Raw genomic sequence first — 23,293 nt, 5'->3', positions numbered from 1 at the left:
GTCCTTATGATGGTTGTGGTCATCAAGGTCCTTTCCTTTCAATTAAGTGGCCCAAATCCAGCTAGATCTGGTCAGGCAAAGGAGCAAATTGACTGGCTCACTTCTCTGAAAAAGCTAGGTGTGCCTGGTTCTAGGAGCACAAGCCATGTTGTCATGGTTCTGTCTTGGCCCCTCCATTATGTGCTCTGTTCTCCTTGGCTGTTACCTTTATTCAGGTGAGCCCTTCCTGCCCAGTGGCTCAATGGCTGTTGGCAGCCCTACGCTTCTTCCCTACCTCTCAGTAAACTCAGTACAGAGAGAGAGAGTTTTCTTCTCCACATTGCAGTAGAGGCCTGGGATTGGGTCATATGCCCATGCCTGATGGTGCCTAGTAGAATCTGGGATGGAATTCACAAATTGGTCAGCCTGATAAGTGGGCTCACCCCCTTGATCTGGGAAGGAGGAAGAGCGATGTTAGCCTCACCCAAACCATATGAATTATGAGGCGCTGGAGGAGAAGGAAAATCAGAAGAAGGGGAATGGGTGTTGAATAGGCAAAAATCACACACATATCCACTGGGTACAAGCCTTAGAGTTTCCTCCAACTCATCCTTGGTCAGTGGCTTGGTGAGGAGAAAGGACCCGTCTAGCCCGAGTGTCTCCAGGTAAGTTCTGTCCAATAGAACTTAATGCGATGCTGGAGATGTTCTTTGATCTTCACTGTCTGATTCAACAGCCGCTAGCCACAGGGTGCTACTGAGCACCTGAAATGTGGCTGGGGCTGTTTGTTCCAGCTCTTTGAAAAATGTCATTGGTATTTTGATCGGGATGGCATTGAAAGTGTAGATTGCTCTGGGTAGCGTAGACATTTTAACTATGTTTATTCTTCCGATCCATGAGCATGGACTATTTTTCCATCTTTTATACAATGGAATATTACTCAGCTATCAGAAAGAACAATTACCCAACATTTGCGGCAACATGGACGGGACTGGAGGAGATAATGCTAAGTGAAATAAGTCAAGCAGAGAAAGACAATTATCATATGGTTTCTCTCATCTATGGAACATAAGAAATAGCAGGGAGATCGGTAGGAGAAGGAAGGGAAGAATGAAGAGGGGGTAAACAGAAGGGGGAATGAACCACGAGAGACTATGGACTCTGGGAAACAGACTGAGGGCTTCAGACGGGAGGGGACTGGGATAGGCTGGTGATGGGTAGTAAGGAGCGCACGTATTGCATGGTGCACTGGGTGTTACATGCAAGTAATGAATCATGGAACTTTACACCAAAAACCAGGGATGTACTGTATGGTGACTAACATAACATAATAAAAAATTATTATTAAAAAAAGAAATGTGGCTGGGGGACGAAGCAACTGAGTTTTTAATTTTATGTAATATTAATTAAATTTGATGTCGCTGACTACATACAACTCATGGCTGCCGTAGTGGGCAGAGCAGCTCTTGGAGACACATCACGAGCTGGTTCCCTGGAAGGCAAGGCCCTGGTTTTGTGTAAGACGGGAGGTGGGCCAAAGGTTAAACGTAGCCTGGAAGACGAGGGTGATGAAGCAGATTTGGTCCAGGTATGGCGTAGGAGAAAACGGACCCTGGACATGAGGGAGAGGAGAGGGAATGCAACAGAGAGAATGCCCTTCATCTGGGGACATATTTTTCCCATGTCATATAGGGACCAGATTTGTCTGAGGAAGAAATAAAATCAGAACCGACCTGGTTGTAAAATAGAGTCGAGGGGAACTCCGTGGCATGTGATCGCATTTTCCTCTAAGTGTCCGACAATAAAAGCAACCATTGCCTGAAGCAGTCTTTCTGCACATGACACATGGATTAAGAGAAAATGCAGCCACACATGGATTAAAAGACAAATTAAATGGAGTTGCTATGTTATTAAAAAAGACAATACTGTGTAAACTTGTGTGGCGGAGCCCAATTAAATGCAGTTGACAGAAATGACATCAGACGAATAGAACGAACTTGTCAGGGCAGGGTCTGGCCACAGCAATGTAAACCTGGGACCCGTAAAAGGGCAGCCCGTCTGCAGGCTGCATGATGGGCATGTCACAATGTCCTGGAGGGTGTGTGGGGACCGCCCTGAGGTGCCTGCGAAGCTTAAGTCCTTCCTGATGGTCGTTACTCACCGACGAGTCAGGTCTCCAAGGGCTGCGATTCTTGGAGAAGGCAGACTGATCTGTTTTGATCCCCTCCTGCCCACCTGCAACCAGGACACCTGGGCGTCCTCGGATTTAGTTAACTGTCTGGATTTGTTCACTGAGTGCTCGTGAAGGACATGTCATGTGCTCAACATCCTGCTGGGCCTTGGACAGCCAGCAGGAAGAACAGAGAAGCGCAAGGCTTGGTTCCCGGCTGTGTGGTTTGCCTGGGTCCCTGGCCCTCAGCATTTCTCTACCCCTTTACACAAGCCTGTGGACTCAGATAGTCACCCATAGACTCTGCTGTAGCCCAGGTGTAGAGATTAAGAGCTCCTGGCCAGTGCCTGGCATTCAAAGCACTAAAAAACAAACAAACAAACAAAGTAGCAGGTGTATAGCAGAAAGAAGGAGGCATTAGAATGGGTGAAGCAGACGTGGGGAGGAACGTGGGCCAGGCAGCTAGGAGGTGTGTGAATTGGGGTGCAGTGCTGAGCCTCGCTCTTCCCATCTGCAAAATGGGTTGATGGAACCTTACAGGGCTGTTGTGAGGACACAATTGCATGGTATTTGCTAAGGACCTAACATGAAGTAGGTTTCCGTAACCATGGCTGCTCTGGTGAGCGTGAGGGCATGATTGCTGTGAGGACGGGATGGACCCAGGAAGGGGTCTTGTGGGTTACATGAATATTCCCAGGGTGAGCAGCCAACTTCAAATCCAGTCTTGATTCGCGTTAGGTCTGGTTGTCATTAAAGCTGAATCACTGTGAGGAGCCCACCAAAACTTTCCAGTCCAGTTTGCCAGCAAACCTGCAGCCCACGCCCTTGACCAGTGGCCCCTGCTGCTTCCTGGGGGGCCTGGGGAGAATAGCATCTTAGAACCATTGGCCGTGTCCTACGATCGCTCTCTCCACTGTATTCTTATTCCACCGTCAGTGTTGGGGTTCTAAGGCAGACACATCATGAGTAGGTGTCACCATGCTGATGGAATGTTTGCGGTGTTGATGGGCCCCAGGTCATGGAAGAGAAAAAAAGCCATTCCTCAGCCAGGAAATCACCAGCCAACATTTTCCATGAGCACACCCTTCCTGCCCCTCTCCCTTCTCGTGACTCCTCCATCCAGTTTCTCCAGCAGACAAGGGTGTGGATGCCTTTGAGGAGAGAGTAATTCATTTCAGTAGAAAAGAAGTGGTTTTGGAATAGGGCAGTTGGAAAATAATGCCAAGCAGCTGTGCCACTGTGGACATGAGCTTTGGGTCAGTGAGCATCCCACCGGCTCATGTGTCCCTGGGCAGATGCCTGGACCCACCACCCTTGCCTCTTTGTTCAGAAGCAGAAACGTAACGGCTCCACAGTTACGTCCCTTCGCTGCCTTTACTCTCCAGCTGATGCTGGGCTTCTGTGAAACCAGCATAGCCAGATGGGCCTTGGGTAGCCAGATGGGCCTTGGGGATGTTTCTGAAGAGGTTTGTTCCCATTTTGCATATTCCTTGAAGCTCTTCTGATTTCTAGCCTGTGTCCCCCTTGCCGTAATCACAATTCTTACCTTGTGATCCAGTCTTTATCCTTGCTCTTTGGAGATGCTTTGGGCATCTTTTGTGTATCAGATGTGTGGTCATCAAGGGGGACAGAGCAGGCCACCAGACATGCCTGGTCTCCAGAATGTCACAGTCTTGGGTGGGGGCAGAATCTAACTAGCAGTTCTATACCTAGAGTGCCAAGTGCAAGATGGGTCTGAGCATAGGATGCAGCATGGGGTCCTAAGGAAGCTTTCTGAGGCGGTCTCAGAGATGGGGGTCTGGGAGGTTTCCCTAGGCCAAAAGACGGTGATGTCCAAACTGAGGTCCCAAAAGTAGGTGGGAGGAAAATGTGGCAGGAGAGCCAGGAAATGGATGGAGAGTAGGTTCCTGGGGGAGGAGAGCATGTGCAGAGTCCTAAGAGTGATCAGCAGTGGGAAACTTGAGGGGAGAAGGGGATAGAGTGGGTCATGGGAGATGAAACTGGAAAGGAAAGTAAGAACTTCAGATAAATTAAGTACTTTCCACCATAATTCAATGAATTTTCCCCCTAGAATGTAATCAAGGCTGAAAATGCATATGGAAGGTAAATTTTATTTTGAATAGTTCTCATGTGTTGAATTCTGAAGGATAAACACATTGTGACCATTTTGGTCCGAGACTCTGGTCTTAGTGCGCACCTGTTCATTTGAGGTTGGCATTTCATGTAACGGTTCGGATGCTAATGAATTCTCTACTTTGTTGTTCCAGCACTTCAGGGAGCATCTGGACAAACTTTTTGCCAAAGGAATTGGAATGCTGGATATAGCTCTGAATGAGGCCTTCAACATTCTCAGTGACGTAAGCCCCTCTTTAAATTCCCTTTCTTATGTCCAAGAGAAGAGATGAAATTTTATTTTTTTATTTTTAAATTTTTTATTTATTATTTTTTTTAGTTGTGGACCAGAATTTCTGTCAGTTCTGGCTGTCATTGAGTCGTATCTATAGACCCCAGATGGGAGGGTGAGGCTAGCCATTTGAGTCGTCTGGAGAACCAGGTCTAGCCAGTGAGGCCAAACCAATCCCCGCTGGACGGAGCCCATCACGCCCTCTGATCGGGGCTCTTGCCTGCCATGCTTGTGGGCTCTGGACCCACCCACCCTTGAACACCTTCCAATGCAGATCTCATCTCAGAAACTTTCAATTTCTTCATAGTGTAGACTCATTTCTCATTGTGTTTCACACTGAACCCCTGCCCGTGGCGATGTTCAGCAGAAGGGCTTTCTCTGTGCGGTAGGCTTAGGGAGTGCCCTACCCGTCCTTCTCTCTCTTCCAGCCCCTTGCAGGTTCACAATATGCAGTAGCACAATCAAGTTTCCAGGAAGCACCCTAGGAAGGAATGCTGTTCAACCACCTGTTCCTTACACTTCTTGGAACAAGAATCCGTTTTTCAAGCAGCACCTGTTAACATTCCATGAAAACCTTTGGGGGGGTCCCGGGCTGGTGATTCTGCCCTTTGGATCCAAATGTGTTAAACTAGAAGAAAAGTGCATGTGACTTTTGTGTTCTGAAAGAGCAGTAGGAAAGTAATCACTATCTTTATTAATGCAGGTCCTCTATCATTTATGTAACTGGTATAGGCTGGGTGCTTTTAATGCCAGACACTGGGAACACATCAGAGAACAGACTAGGCAAAGTGTTTGCTTTAATGGACCTCATGTTCCAGTGCAAAGGTTGGGAAATTATGGCCCATGAGCCGAATCCCGCCTGCATCCTGTATTTGTAAAGCTTGTGTTACTGGAGTGCCTTCATGCCCACCTGATCACGTACCCTCTGTGGCTGCTCTTCCGTTACAAGGGCAGAGTTGATTAGTTCCAATAGAGACCGACCATATGGTCTGTAAAACCTAAAACAGTTACCGTGTGGCCCTTTACAGAAGAAGTTTGCTGACCCCAGATCTAATGGGAAAAGGCGGATGAAGTGCGTAGTCCTATGGAGAACAACAGCCCCATTGTTCCAGCTTGATAAGGACTTGCTTCTTCATACAGCACGGTCTGGAGAGATCTCTCTCATAGCTGCCCCTGGTTGGAGTAGAGACCTTAAGGAAGTGAGGGAACAGGGAAACTGAAGAAGTTTCCAGCTAGAAAAACCAGTACAAAGGCCCTGAGGCCGAGCTGTTTGGCATATTTACCATATAGTGAGGAAAGCAGTGTGAGGAGCAGAGTGGGGGAGAGAGGGCTAGGGAATGAGATCAGGGAGGGAGCAGAGGCTGGACCACATGACTCCTGTGGGGACTTAGGTTCTTGCTCTGTGTGGGATGGAAGGTCACTGGAGTCTGAGCAGAGAATGACATGACCGACTTGAGTTTTAGCAGGAATTCTCTGGCTGCTGTACTGAGAAGCAAAGACAATAGCAGGGAGGCCATGACATTATCTGGGTGACACGTACCGGTGGCTTGGATGGGAGAGGTAGGTTAGGATGTTAAGAAGCAAAAAAATAGAAATCACTCTAGATGTGTCAAACAGCAGGGGTTTACGTCAGGGTTTTAGCTGCATAAGGGGTGGAAGAGCTCAGAAACCAAACAGAGAATGAAACAGTCCTGGGGTTAGCACCAGCAGGAGGCAGCTCCTCTCTAGGGTAGGAGGGACAACAGGAGGGAGGGACACCATAGGAGCCTCCTGTCTGTGGCCATCTGGATGGGAATCGAACCATGGAGGGCTGCCCAATGAGGGCTGAGGTCATGATGGGGTGGGGGAGGGGAGGCCTGCCCTGTGGGAGCTGGTACCAGCCATTGCCAGAAAGCGCCCATGACCCCAGATCAGAAAAAGGGAGACATCACTGAGAAAAGCCTTGGCTTCTCCCTTGCATCCTGTAGTAGTCTCCTTTGGATGAACCCGGTCCAAACTCCTGGGGAGCCTAGAAACTGTGGAACGCAGGGAAAGGCGCGGGGTGGTACTGAGCGCAAACAGGCGCTAAACGGAGCAACAGCTCTGTTGAGGTGTTGCAGCAGCTGGGAGAGCTGCTAGCGGCTCAGTCTTGAGGCAGCTGTGTGGGGCCCAGGCTGTTAGTTTGCAGGAGAGCACCCACCCACCCACCCCCACCGTCACAAGGCTCGTCCTGGGGGTCAGTTGTGCCCAACTCCAAAACTCAAGCTTTTCATACTCAGCGACACTGCCCTCTCAAGCCGAGGGTGGGCCCTAATTCTGGACTCCCTTTTACCAAAAATACCTATTGGCACACAGAAGGCCATTTAGGTTTCGGTCCTGAGCCAGCGTCAAGACGGTAGGGGAGGGAGAAATCAGGAGGTAAGGTGCCACATCAGCACCTTGAATTGAACGCAGATTAAACCCACGGCTATTCCTTCCTGTTTTGCCGCCCGGGGCTGTTGGCTACAGAGAATTCACATTTAGGTGAGGCTCAGTGTTTGGGGCAGCCCATCCCTGTTAATAGCTCATGAATAATTTATGAACATAGCTGACCAGAGCAAAAGGCCAAGCTGCACCTTGAAATTCTGAATTGAGCCCTGGAGAGGGCTTGGAACCTTCTCAGGGCTTGGAGATGCCAAGCAGGCTCTTTCTAGAGGGTCTTATTGGATGGACTTCCACAAGGATAAAATTGATTCTCTTTTTTATCTCAAAAGCCTCGTGTCTACAGCAGGGGGAGGCTACTCTGAGCTGGTGAGTCCCTTATTTGGAAAGGGCCCTGCAGCGAATTTCTGTTCCCTGGCTCTTTGGCAGAAGTGGTGAAGGAGTGAGAGTTGGGGGATGCTTGTCATGTGAAGTCTGTGGTCTTTAGAGTCAGGCACGTTGGGCTGAGAAGCCTGACTTGGTCAGAGCGTGCCGTGTGAGCTTGGGAAAACTCTGCTTATCCTCACCTTTATTTTCCTGATCTGTAAAATGGGGATAGGCATAGACCTAGCAGTGGCCACGTCATTGGGGAAGCCCAGTGCAAAATGAAAATGTACGTTTCTTGTTCAGAAGTCATTAAGAATCTTAGAAGAAAGGCAGCAGAGTGTTAAGCGGAGCGAGGGGAACCTGGCCTGGTAGACCTGGGTTGAGGATTCAGCAGCACGGCTGGGGTGGGCGGGAAGTGCCATCTCTGCCACCACAGGGACACTAGGCAGCCTCAACTCTGGCCAGGTTGCCTGTGGCTTCTAGAAGCAGCTCGAGCTCTTGATGCTTTGGTCTTACTTCCTGTCCCAGTCCTCAGGAATGTCTGCTTTCCTTCATTGTCCTCTCTCTCCTTTTCCTTGCCCTGTGACATTCTCTGTCCCCGTCCTGTCCACTTACCAGTTTTGTTGCCAGAGCCTTCCAGGCCAGAGTTTCCCACTGCACACCCAGCTGACGCTGGTCTGCTGAGATACTCCAGTATAGGTGCTGTTGAGGTGGCAAGATACCATCCTCCTGTCCCCGAGACTCACAGAGCACCTGTGCGTATTCAAGGCCTCCGAAGTCCTGCAGGGAACAGACCTTTTCAAAATGTATTTATGCTAGTACTCAAACTTATTGACTCAGGAACTCTTTATCTCCTATCAGAACCTCCGGGTTAGAATCTTGTAGAAGTCACAGCTCACCAAGCACACCTTCAGGCATAATATGTTTGTAGCGCCTACAGCGTATATTAACCTCCCGGCACCTCTCAGATCCAGAGAAATCACCAACGCGTGGTAGATTTCCTTCCTCAAATTCTGGTGATAGAGGTATTTTTGAACCAGGGAAACCTTCCACACACCCCTCTGCTCTGCCTTCACCTGTAAAGTCCCTCTGGGGTCTGGCCAGGCAGAAAACCCAATGGGTCCAGTTTAATTCCAGAGAGCAAGAAATGGAAGGAACACAAATGTTACAAAATATCATCGTTTGAGATTGGTTGATGGGCGGGACCATATTTTGAGTGCACATTTATCTCATCGAGAGAAACATTTCCATCCCTCTCTTACCACTGGGCTTTTAAATAGCCAAACATTTTGAAAAGCACAGAGATGGTTAATCTCCCATGAAAATGAAGCTTTAGCTATTTTCCACTTCATCAATATGACCTCTAAGTGATATAATTCCCTTCTGTGTATTACGACTGCCCTTGCAAGCCAATATGAATAAATCGTTATTTCTCGATCACACAAATACACATTCTCCCCGTGTGTGTGTGGCTGTCTCTTTCTCTCTCTCTGTCTCTCTCTCTCTCGCACACACGTACACACACAATTGAAAGTGTGATTGTGGCCGGGGCTCAGAACGGTTCAGAGGTTACTGTAACTAAGTGAAGTAAATTCTGTTTTGCAACTACCTGCCTTTCAGTGTTAGTATTTGCTCAGATGACTTAAAGGCTCGCAGTTCTTGTACAAACGGCTTTGAAAGGAGCATCCGAATAAACTTCTAAGCCCCTTGCAGCTATTGATCTCTGCTGCATTCATTGGTTTCTGTAAGAGCACAGAGCTAGTTTGCTGCAGTAGTTAGCGTCGAACCTGTCATGTGACAACCGCAATTATCTTTTTTGGCGGTGAATATGATCTTTGCAGTGATTACCTTTTAAAAATTTTTCTTAGCCAATTAAATAAAATTCGGTGACATTTCAAAGACTGTTAATCACAACCAAATGCTCTAAATGTCAGGATGCATTGAAATTTTCGCTGCTAACTGATGAATCACTGAGCTAATTGTAGTTCATCATCAGGCCCTTGTCATTGTTATTATTATGGAAAACACTTTCATCACTCCCGCTATTCAAAAAAAAAAAAGTTCTAGACAAATATGAAGAGAAGAGATATTACTCATCAAAGCATTTGAATTTAATTGCATTCTTCAAAATTCTCCAACTGCAGATTGCTGCAGAGAATACCAGGGACTCAGCCAGAGAGGAAAGTGATGTTTTTAAATAAACAGCTCAGGGCAGCCCCTTCTTCCAGTCTGCATTATTCAGATATCTTCATTTCCCTCTCTTCCTTGCCTTTCATTTGGGAGAATGTTGCCAGGATGCTTTTCCAACAAATTGCATGTCCCAAGGTGTCTTGATTTTCCCCCTGTCTTCGGCCTCTGTGAACTGAAACAGACATCACCTTTATTCAGTGGCCCACTGGTGGGTTTATTCAATGGTCTGAAGACCATGTTGAATGCAGACTCCCCCCAAACATTGCCAGAACAACCTGTTGATAGGACAGGACTACAGGGATGTTTCTTCTGACCGCAGCAAGGAAGAAAATGCACTATGACGATAGAGTCTTAGCAGTGTCTCAGAGTGGAAGGGACAAGGCCATTTACTGAGACTATGAAGGCTGGTTGAAGGTGGGTCTTTCATAGTGGAGGAGAAGGAAGAAGCTTGGTTAAGACTGGGTGAGAATCCTAACTTTCTAGTTTAGGATTAGTAGATGCAGCAGAGGAAGGATTTTGAGGTCAGGGGTTTAGAGAGTCTTAGGTTATAAATTGTCCCATGATAGTTTCTGTTGAAGAGTTGATGGGCCCTTCAGGATGTTCCTCGAATAAGCAATAAAGTTGTTTGCAATTTTTGTCTTCCTGGGCAAGAGTTTTCTGGAATAGTCTGTTAAATTGATCAAGACAGTAGAACTGTAGTTGTGTGTGATGGCTTTAGTTCTCAAGTATTTGTACATACCTGAGAATTTCTATGATATTACAGCAGGGGTCCCATCTGCTCATTAATTCAAGGACTACAGCCTCCAGTCGAGTCTGAGTTGCAGGAGTGGCTGCCGGGGCCAGGACTGTAGTGAGGCAAGTGCCTAATGCACAGAATTTGAGGAGCACTCACTCACTCTCAGTGGAGGAGCTGATGACTCCATGTGACCCTAGAACTCTGGAAAGGATGGAGGGAGGACGAAGCAGGTGAAGGAAGTGAGCATTTATGGAGCCCTTCCATGCACCTCCATCAGCTCAAGGACCTTCATCTCATTATTGGGAGGCCATAGAGTGTACTGGATCTGGGAATAGATTCTGGAGCTGGACTGCCTGGGTTTAAATCCTGGCCATTCCAGGTGGGAGCTGTGTGACCTTGGACAAGTTAACTAATCTCTCCCTGCCTCAAATTCGCCACCTGTAAAACGCCGATAATGATAGTATGTACCTCAGAGGCTAGTCTAAAGTAAGTTAATACTTGTCTCCCAGCATATAATGAACGTTTAACCTGCCTTCTGACAATCATGTTAGCATGATATTCTCATTTTATACATGCGGAAGAGGACACTCTGAAATGAGAACTTATTGCAATTTGTGGTGCTAGGATGGGATGAAGTGCTTTTCACTATAGTATGGCAGTCCTTGCATGTTTTTAAGTGGCTTTGCTCAGCCCCAGTACAGCCCTGAGCAATTCCTTCCTTCCTTCCTTCCTTCCTTCCTTCCTTCCTTCCTTCCTTCCTTCCTTCCTTCCTTCTCTCCCTCCCCCTCCCCCCTCCCTTGTTCCTTCGTTTCCTCCATCCCTCTATGCACCCATTCATCCAGTTAGTTATAGTCTTCTCTCTCGAGTTGCAACTTCAGAATTCTAAGTGCACAGAGACTAGGAATTAAATCTCAACTTGAAAGCTTTATTAGCTCTCTGCTTCAGCAGGAACCAGCAGTAAACCCAAGAACAGTCTCCATCCTTCCGCAGCGCCTTGGTCAACAGCTGGAACACGTGCCCACTCCATGCGTTTGCGTGTGCTCTTGGCCCTCTCTGGGACACCCCTCCCCCACATACTCACCTTCTGCAGGTGTCACTCATGGCTCACCTTCTCGGTGAGGTCTTCTCTGACTGTTTTTTCTAAAGTTGCCCCCCCATTTCTTATCCCCCTGCTCTGCTTTCTTTTTTCTTTTTTCATCCCTTAGCACCACTGTTACCACACATACCATTAAATTGATTTATTTACTTGGTTTTTATATGTCTCCCCACACAGAATTATAAACTCCAGGAGGGAAGGGATTTTTGCATGTTTCATCCCCAGCTCCGTGTGGCACTTAGTAAATAATTTTAGAATTAACGAATAAACTTCACCAATTACGATGGTGGGAGTTTTCGCTACTGAAAGTTAAAGACTTTTTGTATGTTTTCATGCCTCAGCGCTGTCATGTTAATTGTAGGGATTTTTATTTTGATTATTTATTTTTTTAAGATTTTATTTATTTATTTGAAAAAAAGAGAGAGTGAGAGAGAGAGCATGAGTGGGGGGTGGAACAGAGGGACAGGGAGAAGCAGACTCCCCACTGAGCAGGGAGCCCAACACAGGGCTCGATCCCAGGAACTGGAGCTGAAGGTAGAGTCACCCAGGTGCTCCAATTGTAGGGTTTTTAAAGGACATGGTGTTGCTTTGAATTGCAGCATTAATAGCATTCATTAAGGAAATTCTTCACCCCTGATTCAAAGGAAGGACACTGAGTTCTGGTGGCCAATCCACCCCAGTCTACCACTCACAAAGGCTGGGAACTTCTACAGTGCCACATGAAACTGAAAGTTGAAGAAAGTTTGGGTCTTGCACACCAGTGGGCACAATCTTGGAATTCCAGTCTGCCATACATAGTGAGGTATATAAACTATTATATAATGTTATATGCTAACAAATGTATATTTGAAACAAACCCTACAAAAACAGTGCTTAGGCTTCTAGTCTGAATTGGTATGTTCCTGACTTTATTCTCCATGTGTCCAAAACCTCATTGATTGCATTATATAATGCATCAAACCAGACTCCTTTAGATTCTGAAAGAGACATTGCCAGCCGCTATTCTGCGGCTCATGTGTTCCTGAAGGGTGACTTTGCCAATGTCTTAGGGGCTTGTATTCTGAGACACTACCTGCTTGAAGGTAAGACAGGTTATTTGTCCTAGAATCTCACTTCCCACCTTGTGTGTGTTTTCAGAAATCCCCTCTGAGGTCAGTACTTAGTTCCAATTTGTCAAAGCAAATAGGGTGAATGCACGGGGAAAAGCATATTGTGTCAGTTCTGTCTTGTCGAACGAGCTCTTGTTTCGAGAGGCTTCCCAAGCCCTCCTGCCTCCAGAGTCTCATGGATGCACAGAACTCTCTGGTGTGGTTTTTAGCGTGAACTTATTTCTTCCCGCAGTTCAACCACACAGGACAAGGAAGCATCTGCAGCCAGGCCATCATGCTAATCACCGATGGGGCGGTGGACACCTATGATACTATCTTCGCGAAGTACAATTGGCCAGAGCGCAAGGTAAGTTGCTGATGCCGGCCGGGCAGTGCAGTTGACGGAGAATCTGTGTTGTGCTGTCACCCCCAGGTTGTCCAGGGTTAGGTGCCCCGTCTGAACTTAATCTCATAACGACTTATGGTTTCTCAGTCTTGTGTCTTCTGGTTGACCAAACCAAATATGATGGCTTTTCTTGTTTTGAAAATGAAACTTTTTGGGAGGAAAGAAGAAACCTGTAAAGACATGGTCGATGTGTTCAGTGAAAAGATTAATTGTGTTCCTCGTCCATATTGGGCAGCACTTCTGTTTTCCATGGAGCCAGAGCTGCGTGGTGAGTCCAGCATCTGTAGATGGTGAAGTCAGCCATGGTGGCCACACGGCCATCTCCTGGATGTTTCCGTGTTTCTATGGTTCCTCCTTCTCCAGCCTCATTACCACCCCGAAGCTTCTCTCCATCCCCGAGGGATGTTCCCCCACCCTTGCCAAAGCTTGCTCTCTATTCTAATTCCTTCTTTGCTTTCCAGGTTGACATTTATCTATTTGATGAACCATATGTTAGGATATCAATGATGAATATTAACATTTTTGGTGCCTCTGAGTGCCTAAACCCAGACGTTCTTCAGGCTGTTAGCTAGTCTGAATTCTCTGGGGAGAATTAAGTTATGGACACTTGTACTCTATCCCATACCTACAGAATCAAAATGTCTACCGATGTGGGGTAGTAATCCTTTTTCACAGGAAAAAGGTCAGTCAGAGTGGGTGCTATCCCAGGGGTAGCACAAAGGCTCTCTCCTGTCCCACGAGCCAGGAGCATTACTCTGAGTCTATAAGTACGTGAGACAATTCAAACCAAGTCTGTCCTACTTTTCCTGCATTGTGTGTTTAATTTCTTGGAACTGAGCCAACCATACACGCTTGGCAAAAAGAAAGAGAAGACAAATGACAGCTGTGTCCTCAGCTGCGTCCACAGAGTATGTACCCTTGAGGGAGCATGAGATGTCATTCTGTGTTCCCTTAGTCATTCTTGGTCCCCACATTTCTCTGCTAACACTGACATCTCACCTCATCAAGTGTGTGTCTGCTTATTAAAGACACATCCATTTTGTACAACATGGTCCTTAAATGGATGCCGAATCCTTTCTCTGGTGCTCAACCTTAGGAACTGCCATCACCGCTGAGGCTGGAGGGAGAGTTAGTCATGCCGGGCTTCCTAAGAGAATGTGGGACTCTGATGTGGCCCCTGCCCAAGGCCTTAGGAACATCCAGGAATAAATTTGGCTGATTGCAGCTCCCACAATAAGTGCTGCCGTTAGAACCCAACCCTCGAATAAGTTGGGGATTCACTGTTGGACAACGTATTTTAGATGTAGGATTTCAGGTGATAATTTCCGGGGACAGATAGAGGCCAGATTTAATTCTTGGATAGACGTATGTCATGTGAAGGGAGGAATGTGCTGGATACGTGTGGACCCCCTGGAGCATACAGCACAGTGCTGGACACGTGGCCAGTATCTACTGCACAACCCTAAGGTGTGGCTGAGTGATGGAGGGGCCCGGTGGGGTGGGAGGCCACAGCACTAGTAAACATGGGTAGGGCCATGGACATTTTGTAGTCATATAGAATGTTTGCAGATGCCATGACATTGTGTAGCATGTTGAAGGATATTTTGAATTCTTTAGGACCATCTTACATGAAAGAAGAAAGTGAAGGGGACTTTTCATAAGCAGCTCCATTAAGACCAAATAAATTATGAGTTGAGTCTCACATGCTGAATCCTATGAATCCCTCCCACATGGTGATACTTGATGGATAGAAGTTGCCCAGTAATATTGGTATTTAAACATCCAGTCCTTTCTTGCAGGGAGAGGCATAGGACGAAGTCACAATTCTTCAGATAAAACACAAATTTAAATGTATCTTGCCGAAGGTACCATGCTGATTTTTCGGCCAGGTGCTTTCTTGGATTGATTGGAACCAGCATCTTAGAAATTTCAACATTACATCAAGGAGCTTCATCTACTTATGAAAGTTATTATCAAGTCGAAGCAGATTTGCCTTTGTAGCAAGAAAAGTCTTCTACGCTAAGAAATTAATAGCAGGATCCCGTCCCTCCTGTTCCATTCTGGAGAGTTCTGTGGATTCATATACATACACATACACATTCTTCTTCATGACTTCTCTGTAGAGGTGCAGGTGATGAGTCTGCATGGATCCCCAGGGTGATTTAACCCTGTATTAAAGGGAGATGAAGAGCAATGTCTAAGCAGTCCTCTTCTCTGTTATTCTGAACATTAGATAGTTAGTAGAGGGTTCTGTCTGTCATGCTGTAGTTGGCAATCTTCAAGATTATAGAAACAGGAAGCAGATTCAGAAGAAAGGAAAATGATCTTAAGGCTGGAATGTGATTCCCATAAGGCTGTGCTTCTCAAGCTTGAGCGAACATCAGAATCATCTGGAGGACTTTCTCCAACACCAACCACTTGCCCCATGTGGGGAGTTTCTGATCCAGTAGGGCTGGCTGGGGCCTGAGAATGTGCATTTCTCACAAGTTACCCGGTGATGTGGATGCTGCACACTTGGGGAACGACTTCCGGAAGTAAGAAACAGCCCAAGGAACAGCGTTTGGTTCCTCCGTGGGCTCGGCTACTTTTGTTCCTTCTGTTTACTTTACAAGAACCGGTTCCTTTAGTCAGATCCAGCGCACAGTATGTGTTTCTTGGCTCAGGCTTTGCTTAAAAAATCGCCAATTATTGATCGTCATTTAAAAATCTGGAGAGAGTATATAAAATTTTCAAGTTTTCATTTCTCTCATAAATGGGTACACTTGGCACTTGGGAGACAACATTCCTATATGGCAAAAAAATAAAAAATAAGAAATTCCTGGAGCTGAGACATGGCTGCCCTCTGAGATGGCAGGTGCATGCTTTTGACCATGACTTCATCATTCTGTCTTCTCCCAGCCTGCTTCACTCCTGTGCCTGACATGCCCACAGGTAGGGGGTCCTGGGTTAAAGGGTACTTGCTGTTTCCCAGGCAGGGCTTGTATTCCCCAGCTTCTGGGGCCTTCATTCTTTTGTCTAGGGTCTGCCTGAAGCTTTCCCTCTTCCCTTCTGGTCAGAGGCCATCTTGTCTATCTGAGCCCTAAACTTCAGGCTCCCTCAGGGTTGTCAGAGGGGAGGTATAGCTTCCTGTCCAGCACTGTAATTACTTCTAGGCCTATCTTTCATCTTCATTGGTTTGGTGAGTCCTTGGGGATAGATTCTGTATCTCTGAACAGTACCACCACCACGCACCATAACGCAGCACTGCTGAGAAGTGTGGCATAGAGACCCTAGGGTGGCCTCATGATTCCCATTCCCAGGTGTTTACCTCCTGTATAATCTCCTCACCTTGAGTATGAGTGGGCCTTGTGACTTGATTCTAACCAGTAGAATATAATAAGGTGAGGGGATTTTGTAGATATAATCAAGGTCTCAAGTTAGTTGGTTTGAGCTAATCAAAAAGGATATCCTGGGTGAGCCTTACTTAGAAGATCTTTAAAAGAGGGCCTGGACACTCCCTGAGGGCAGAGAGGTTCTCCTTGCCAGTTTGATGAAGTAAGCAGCTTTTGGAGAAGCCCACTGGCAAGGAGATGGGGGCAACCTCTAGGACCTGAGGACATCCTCCAGCTAACAGCCAGCAAAAAGCTGGGCCCTCAGTCTTGTAGCCAAAAGGAAATGAATCCTGCCAACAATTTGAATGAGCTTGGAGGCAGATTCTTCCCTAGTTGAGCCTCCAGATGAAAGCACAGCCCAGTCAGTACTTTGATTCAGCCTTGTGAGATCACAGACAGAAGACGCAGCTAAGCTGTGCCCAGACTCCTGACCCAAAGAAACGTGGCATTGCAAATATGTGTTTATTTAAACTAGTACATTTGTGGTACCATGTGATTCAGCAGTAGAAAACTAATAGAAGAAGCAAGGAGAAGGGGAAAAGGAGAGGAAATCATTTATCCTAGCAATACAATAAAACATCCCCAAACCTAATGGCTTAAGAGAACAATTTATTATTTCTTGCAATTCTGCGGGTTAACTGGATGGTAGTTCTTGCAGCACTCGGCGTCAGGTAGAGTCACTGATGAAGCTGCATGAGGTTGGGAGCTTGGCTGGGCTGTCTCGGTTCTCCTCCCAAAGACCTGCCTCTCCACCTGGGCTCTAATGCTCCAGGGCCACGCTGTGAGGCCTCTCCCCTCAGTGCAGTAGCCTAGACTTGCCTACTGTATGGCAGTTGGGTTCCCAGCAGGGGAAAACAGAGGGAAGCGGGGGGCGGACCAGGAGGGCACCTGTCGGTGTCATTTTTTAAAGCTCTCTATCACCTAACCAGGGCCTTGCTCAAGGCAACTGCTTAATCAAACATTTTAGAATGAGTTAGAAGAAGGAATACGTTATTGGTGATTTAACTGTGAGTCTGAAGACAGCATCATGATTGCCATGCAGTGTGTCCCTTGCCAGCATTTTACTTCCGAGGGCAGAAACGAGGAGCTATTTATTCGTTTACTGGATGCCATTTACTTTTGCCTGATATCCATTGGTTAGCAGCTTAACAGCAGCTCTTACATACTTGGAATAAAATATGAACTTCTCAACATGGAAGGGACTCATTCCAGGATCTGCTCAAGAAATAAAGCTGCCTGCATTTAATTTAGAAAAATGGTCATATCTGCCACCTATATAGTTGCTCTTCCAAGTGAAATAAAATAAAAAAAAAATGGAAGAAGAAGAAGAAGGTCATGGAATGATTTATCATTACCGTCCCTGCTGCATAAGACAGAATGGAGCGTGGATAGGTAAGAAAATGGTAGGAAAGCGATTTAAAGACTCTAGCCCTATGGGGAGGTCTGTCAACCCCTGATTTAAAGGAATCAATCAGTGTGCTGTTAAAAGTCATTGAGATGCCCTTGGAAACCCGTGCATTGGCTGAATTCAATGGAGGATCGTCTCCACTATGCTTTTCCACTTGAATGAACTATACTAGCCACTTAGTCAAGGGCGGAGGGGTGGGAGCCTTGATGGCAAATACCTCTCTCTGTGACTTGGGGTCTCTCCCATGTTTGGAGCAGTGTTTTCTGCTCTCCTCGCCTGAGCATTGCTGTTTTTCCCCTTTTCTGTCAGTGCCGCCAGCAGGGCCTGGATACAGGACACGATGCTAGGGCCATTCAGAAGGGGATGTGCTGCGGGTACCCAGCCCAGGGCTGGACTCAGTGTCTAGCACGTAGGGTCTCCATAAGTGTCAACCTTGACTGCCCCTTGAATCCTGTTTTGGTGGTGACAGGGGCACGTGGCAGTGTCACAACTTTCATGTCACTTGAGTAACAAAGGGAACACCCTGGAGAGAATCACATTCCCTCTTTGCAGAGACCCAGGAAGCCAGAGACTCCCTGAATCCAAGGATAGTGGGATCCCCGGGATCCCTGTCAGAATCCACCTGCTCAGGGCTGACCACTCTCTTTGCTGCGCGTGATATCCCGGGGAGGGAGACGTGGCTGCAGCCACCATGTAACCCACCACGTCTCCACTCACCTCTGCTGTGGGTGCAGTGGTGGAACCTTGCCTGGGCGCGCAGCATGAGCAGCGACCCTTCTGTGCCTGTTAGACGTCCCTGCACAATCTATTCTTCACGTGGGTCTGTCATGAGGAGCGCAGGCAGCATCAGGATGCTCCCAACACTTCCCTGAGCCTGAATCTCCCTCAACGAGAGAATGCCTTCAACTGCTTTCTTGTGCCAAAATGTATATACAAAACCGATGAGAGCTAATTCTTATCAAGGGGCAGGCGCCGTTCTAAAGGCTGTACATACATTTAATTTGCACAGAAACCCAAGAGGCGAGTACTCCTCTATCCCCTTTATACAAAAGAGGAAACTGAGGCTGCGTAACTGAGTCAGCATTCCACGACTAGCATTTGGAGCTGAACTGACAAGCCAGCATCGAACACAGAGGCTGTCCCCTGAGCCAGGATACAGACGTGTCGAAGGGAAAAGCAAAACAAAACAGCCTTAGGTCCCAGAAGAGCTGTCCATCCATACCACACACGTCGTCACCCAGAAAATGAGTTCTTTTCCTTGGCCTTCCCATCCCCAAGTGTGGGGGAGGTCTGCAAAATGTCAAAGATTTGGAACCCATCGGGGCTGCAGGCAGAGAGTAATGGGATGGCAAATGGGTGGCCTCAGGTCGAGGCTGTCTGGGTGTAATTAAATGGTTTTCCTCTTTTAGAAAGAACCTCAAAGGTGCATGTTATTTCGGTTATGTGTGCTGTGTGTCCTATTATCAGTTATGTCCAGAACAAAAGCAAGGACAGTAGCCGTGGTAAGGTCCTTGGAGAGACAAGCAGGGCTCAGGGGCCCTGGAGGATCCTTTGTGAGCTGGCGGGGATGGCACAGAGGGGTGGGGCCAGAATGACTCCTGGTCTGGTGTCCAGGGGAAGCCCTTGATCACTGAGTGGTTTGGGGGTCTGGCTTTGGAGCATTCTTGGAAACGCTGTTGGAAGTCACTGTCCTTCGACCTGGTGTCACAGAGATCTCCAAGAAGGAGCTCTTTTGGGGGTTTTGCCCCAGGCCTCCCTCCCTTGGCATCATTTCGAAGCTGAAGCCTCAAGCCAGCCCCATGTCTTCGTGGCCTTGAGGAGGTGCTGGAAGGCTGAGCTCTGTCTTAGTGCCCCTGGGGTGGTTTGGGAAAGCTCCCTCCTCATCTTTCCACTGGACATGCGCCACTCTGGGGAGCAGAGTTTCTGAGCTGAGTCAGCAGTCATCCTTTTAAGAACCCAGCCCTTAAATAGTCTCAAGCAATCTAGAAGGGATTTTTTGATCTTTTCTTTTTTTTTCCCCCTAAACTGCATTGCTTCCTTTTCTGACTTTCCAGTGATTTTACAAAGCTCTTTCTTTGCCTTCCCTTGAGCTGCTCAGGAGGAGAAGGGATTTACCCAACATATAGCAACTGGGGAAGGAGTTTAGGTCATACGGCTTGTAGGCGAGGGGGCTACCCCCGCCCCACCTGTACTCTGGCTCTCTCCCTCATGCCATAGAGCCAGATGAGTGTGGGGGCTTGAGGGTGGCAGAGGACGTTGGCAAGGGAAGTAGAGGGAAGTAGAGGGAAGGGAATAGCCATATGCTGTGTGGGGGTGTGAGTCATTCATTCAACAGATTTGTACTGAGAACCCGCCGTGTCCCAGGCCATTGCACCAGAGCCCAGGAGCATGGGGCTGACGTGACAGCTCCAAGCAGACCCCAGACAGCAGGTACCAGATCACAGATAACAAGCAAGTGAAAAGACCGGTTGGTTAGAATCCATGATGAATCTTCCGAAGGAGACAAACAACAGCCCAAGACAGCACGGGGTGGCCCAGGGAAGTCTCCCTGCAGAGAGCACGTGTGAGTCAAAGAGCTGGGCGGGGAAGGGCAGAGGGAACAGGCTTCCCAAAGCCCCCGTGGAGGAGCATCTGCGTGTGTGTGAGGAGCTGGATGAAGAGCAGGTGGCTGGAGCCTGGCGGGCAGGGGGGCAGGGTCATGGGGGAGGCTGGCGGAACAGGCAGGCGTTAGCTCCTCCACACTTCAGAGGGCACAGCATGGAGCTTTGATTGTGATCCAAGGGTAGTGGGGAGCCGTGGGAGTCTCTTGAACAGGGGAGAGACGTGAGCTGACTTTTCTGCAGCGCTGTCTGACTGCTGTATGGGGAACCAGTCTACGGGGCATGAACCCGGCTGGCTATGCAGTTTTGTATTGACTCATCATAATTGATTTCAGTGGGGGGGAGGCAGTAGGTAATAGGTAGGTAGTGGACTTTTCTTTTCTTTTCTTTTTCTTTTTTTTAGCTTCCTTTGAATGCTCCAAGATGCCCCCCTGTCCCTCAGCTGTCTGATTTCAGGGCTCAGTTGGGTGGTTACACTTCTCTGTCTTCTCTCTCTCTGCTTCCCTCCCTCCATTTCTCGCTCCTTCCCTGACAGAAGTCACATTTTGGTCTGAAAGTTTTGAGTCAATTTGTGTCGTTGCTGTATTTTTTCAAGGGTGATAAATCCTAAAGCTGTCTTAGGAAAATAGCAGGAACATTCATTTCTCATGGTCAGTCAACGGTATGACAGGAAAAGGCGTTTTCAGTCACTGTGGGGAGAGCTCACGCAGGCCCTCCTTGCCGCCAAAGGGAGGGTTGAAATGGTTCGCTGTCTCCCCGTTTATTTTTAATTACTTCTGCCGGTATTAGACATCTTGTGACTCCAGCAAGAAGAACATGACGAGACAAGTCAGGAACGAGGCCCACTGATGCATGGCTGATGGCAGCCATTGAAAATCCCTTCATGTCAGGGGCTCAGACCTTCCCTGCTGCAGCGAGTGCTGCTTCTCTTCGCGGGCTCGGCTTTGGGGCCTTGGCCTCCACCCAGACGCCACTGTCCTCAGGAAGCAGGTAGGGGACAGTGTGCATTTCTCCCTGTCCCCCACCCCCGTCTCCATGCTAGGCCCAGAATCAAGTGCTTTCTCTGCTCGTTTCATTTGTAGCTCTGCCTTGTGCATAGACTCTCCGAGGGCCATTCTTCCCTTACAAGTGAGGGAACTCAAGCTCAGAGAGATCGAGTTACTTGCCCCGAGCACACAGCTGTGAAACTGGGGGTCTTTGATCCTGACTCGCATCAGACTGTCTCCACATCTGTGTGCCAAATGAAGGGGCACTTGCAAAAAAATGTTTCCTGGGTCCTACTCTCTGCAGGTGCAGGCCTGGGACTGACATTTTGATAGGTGGCTCTTAGTGCCCCCTCCATGGCCTGGTGGGTGAAGACCATCCACGCTGGCACATGCTGAGAAATGCCACATGGCACGGTTGTGTCCCTAGTAGATTAGGCAGGGTCCACTCAGGGGCAGAAACCCTAAAGTTATTTTAACAGAATTAAATGTTAAGAATTATTGACCAGAAAGGGCAAAGGAGAGGTATAGGGTGCCATGGAAGTAGCAGATTTAGGCAATAGCTGCTACCCCATGGCTGGTGGGGGCAAGCAGGTGAGGGGGAGCGAGGAGGAGCGGTCATTAGTCAAACTTAGAAGCTGGAAGGAGAGGACTTGGGGGCTGGGACCCAGACCTCTGAGAAGGGCACACTGGTTGGAAAGTCAGGCAGGCTTTTGAGAAGGGGGTGCTGGGGTCTCTAGAGGGGATGGACCTGCTTCTGTGAGTGTTGGGAAAACTATAAACTAGCTTCACTTGGTGCTATGAGGATGAACTGTTCCTGGCTGGGACAAGGAGCCTTGCTGGAGTGATGGCACTGGGAACCAGAAGCCCACAGCAACCAAACAGGAGGGAACAAGTCCCATCTCCTTCTTCCATCCTTGCAGCCTCCCCGTGTTGACCCTTCTAGCAGAGCCTCTCCAGAAGCTGCTGGCAAAGCAGAAACATGGTTTGCAGAGCCCCAAGCCAGCCTCATAAAGCCCCGTGGATTTTGTGCTGAGGCAACTCTAGCTTGTTAACCGGCACACCCAGGAAGAACTGGAAGCTTGTTGAATGAGTTCGGCCTTGTTTGCAACTAATGACATGTCAAGGTCTTATTTCTTCTTGGTCTCTTGAGTAAGGCTCTTGGTGAGTGGACCAGGGTAGGGAAGCAGCCCTGTCTAACAGAAAGAGGGTGCTGTCTGGATGCTGACAAATCCGTCCCCACATCTGTCTATCGGGCTCTATTATACACACCTTGCAGTGTTGTTCAGAATGAAATGAGCTGATGTGCTAGCAAGATCCGTGCTGGGCACAGAGTAGGCGGGGCACGGGATGCTATATCCTCATTGTTGTCACCGTGACTGACAAGCACTCGTATTGTTAAAATCTTCTGTTATAGTTAGAATGCAGTGGTACTGGGTGAATTCAAGATGATGTAGCAATAGTTTTTCAGATGTGGAAAATAGAAAGTACATTTTTATCCCTGGATATGGATTAATCTTATGCAGTGTCTTGGTTGACTTATAAGAAGATTAAAGTATTCAGAGGCATTTTAAAAACATGTTTAAGCCTTTCCTTTTACCTGTTTCATGAATAAACATATACAGAGAAGTAAACTTCCGGCACCCAGGAAAATACACAGAGATCTATTTGGTCATTCACTATCATTAATTAATTAGTCTACATAACAGCTAACGTTCCTCAATTCAGAAAAGCAGCCTGTCTGTATTAGTGAAAAGTAAAAAGGAGATTTGCCAAGTAGTGTTGATTTATAGGAGTTCTCTCTTTTCTAGAGTGGTGGTTAAGGCTCCAGGCTTCACTGTGTCTGAGTGGGGTGACTTTGGGCAAGCGATTGACTCTCCTGTGCTTAGTATCCTCATCTAGAAAACAGGACGGGAAACTGGAAATGTTGCCCTGGCAGGGCTGTTGCAGGGGCAAGTGCATGGGTCCCAGGGGGCCGAGGGGCATGGTGAACATCAGTGATGGAGAAGAGACTGTGGTCTACAGGATTCCGGGCCGGGCTTCGCAGGTGCGTCAGAGCCAACGTCCTCAGGCAGCCGGCACTACTGGGAAGCAGA

General features: G+C 47.8%; 1 protein-coding gene across 3 annotated transcripts in view; it reads left to right on the top strand.

Moving 5' to 3' along the window:
• Positions 1-23,293, top strand: part of CACNA2D3 (calcium voltage-gated channel auxiliary subunit alpha2delta 3) — an 834,102-nt gene that overhangs the window by 435,443 nt on the left and 375,366 nt on the right. For all 3 annotated transcript variants that reach the window (XM_087866960.1, XM_087866961.1, XM_087866959.1), the window contains exons 10-11: positions 4,417-4,506; positions 12,683-12,796. In XM_087866960.1, the coding sequence (XP_087723086.1) occupies positions 4,417-4,506; positions 12,683-12,796 (204 nt within the window). The remainder of the gene's footprint in view (positions 1-4,416; positions 4,507-12,682; positions 12,797-23,293) is intronic.

This window comes from Ursus americanus, chromosome 14 (genome assembly GCF_024610735.1).
Source record: "Ursus americanus isolate L20-20 chromosome 14, mUrsAme1.1.p, whole genome shotgun sequence".
NCBI classification, from domain to species: Eukaryota; Metazoa; Chordata; class Mammalia; order Carnivora; family Ursidae; genus Ursus; species Ursus americanus.
Note: the sequence above shows the minus strand (reverse complement) of the source record. Positions and strands in the feature narration are given on the sequence as shown.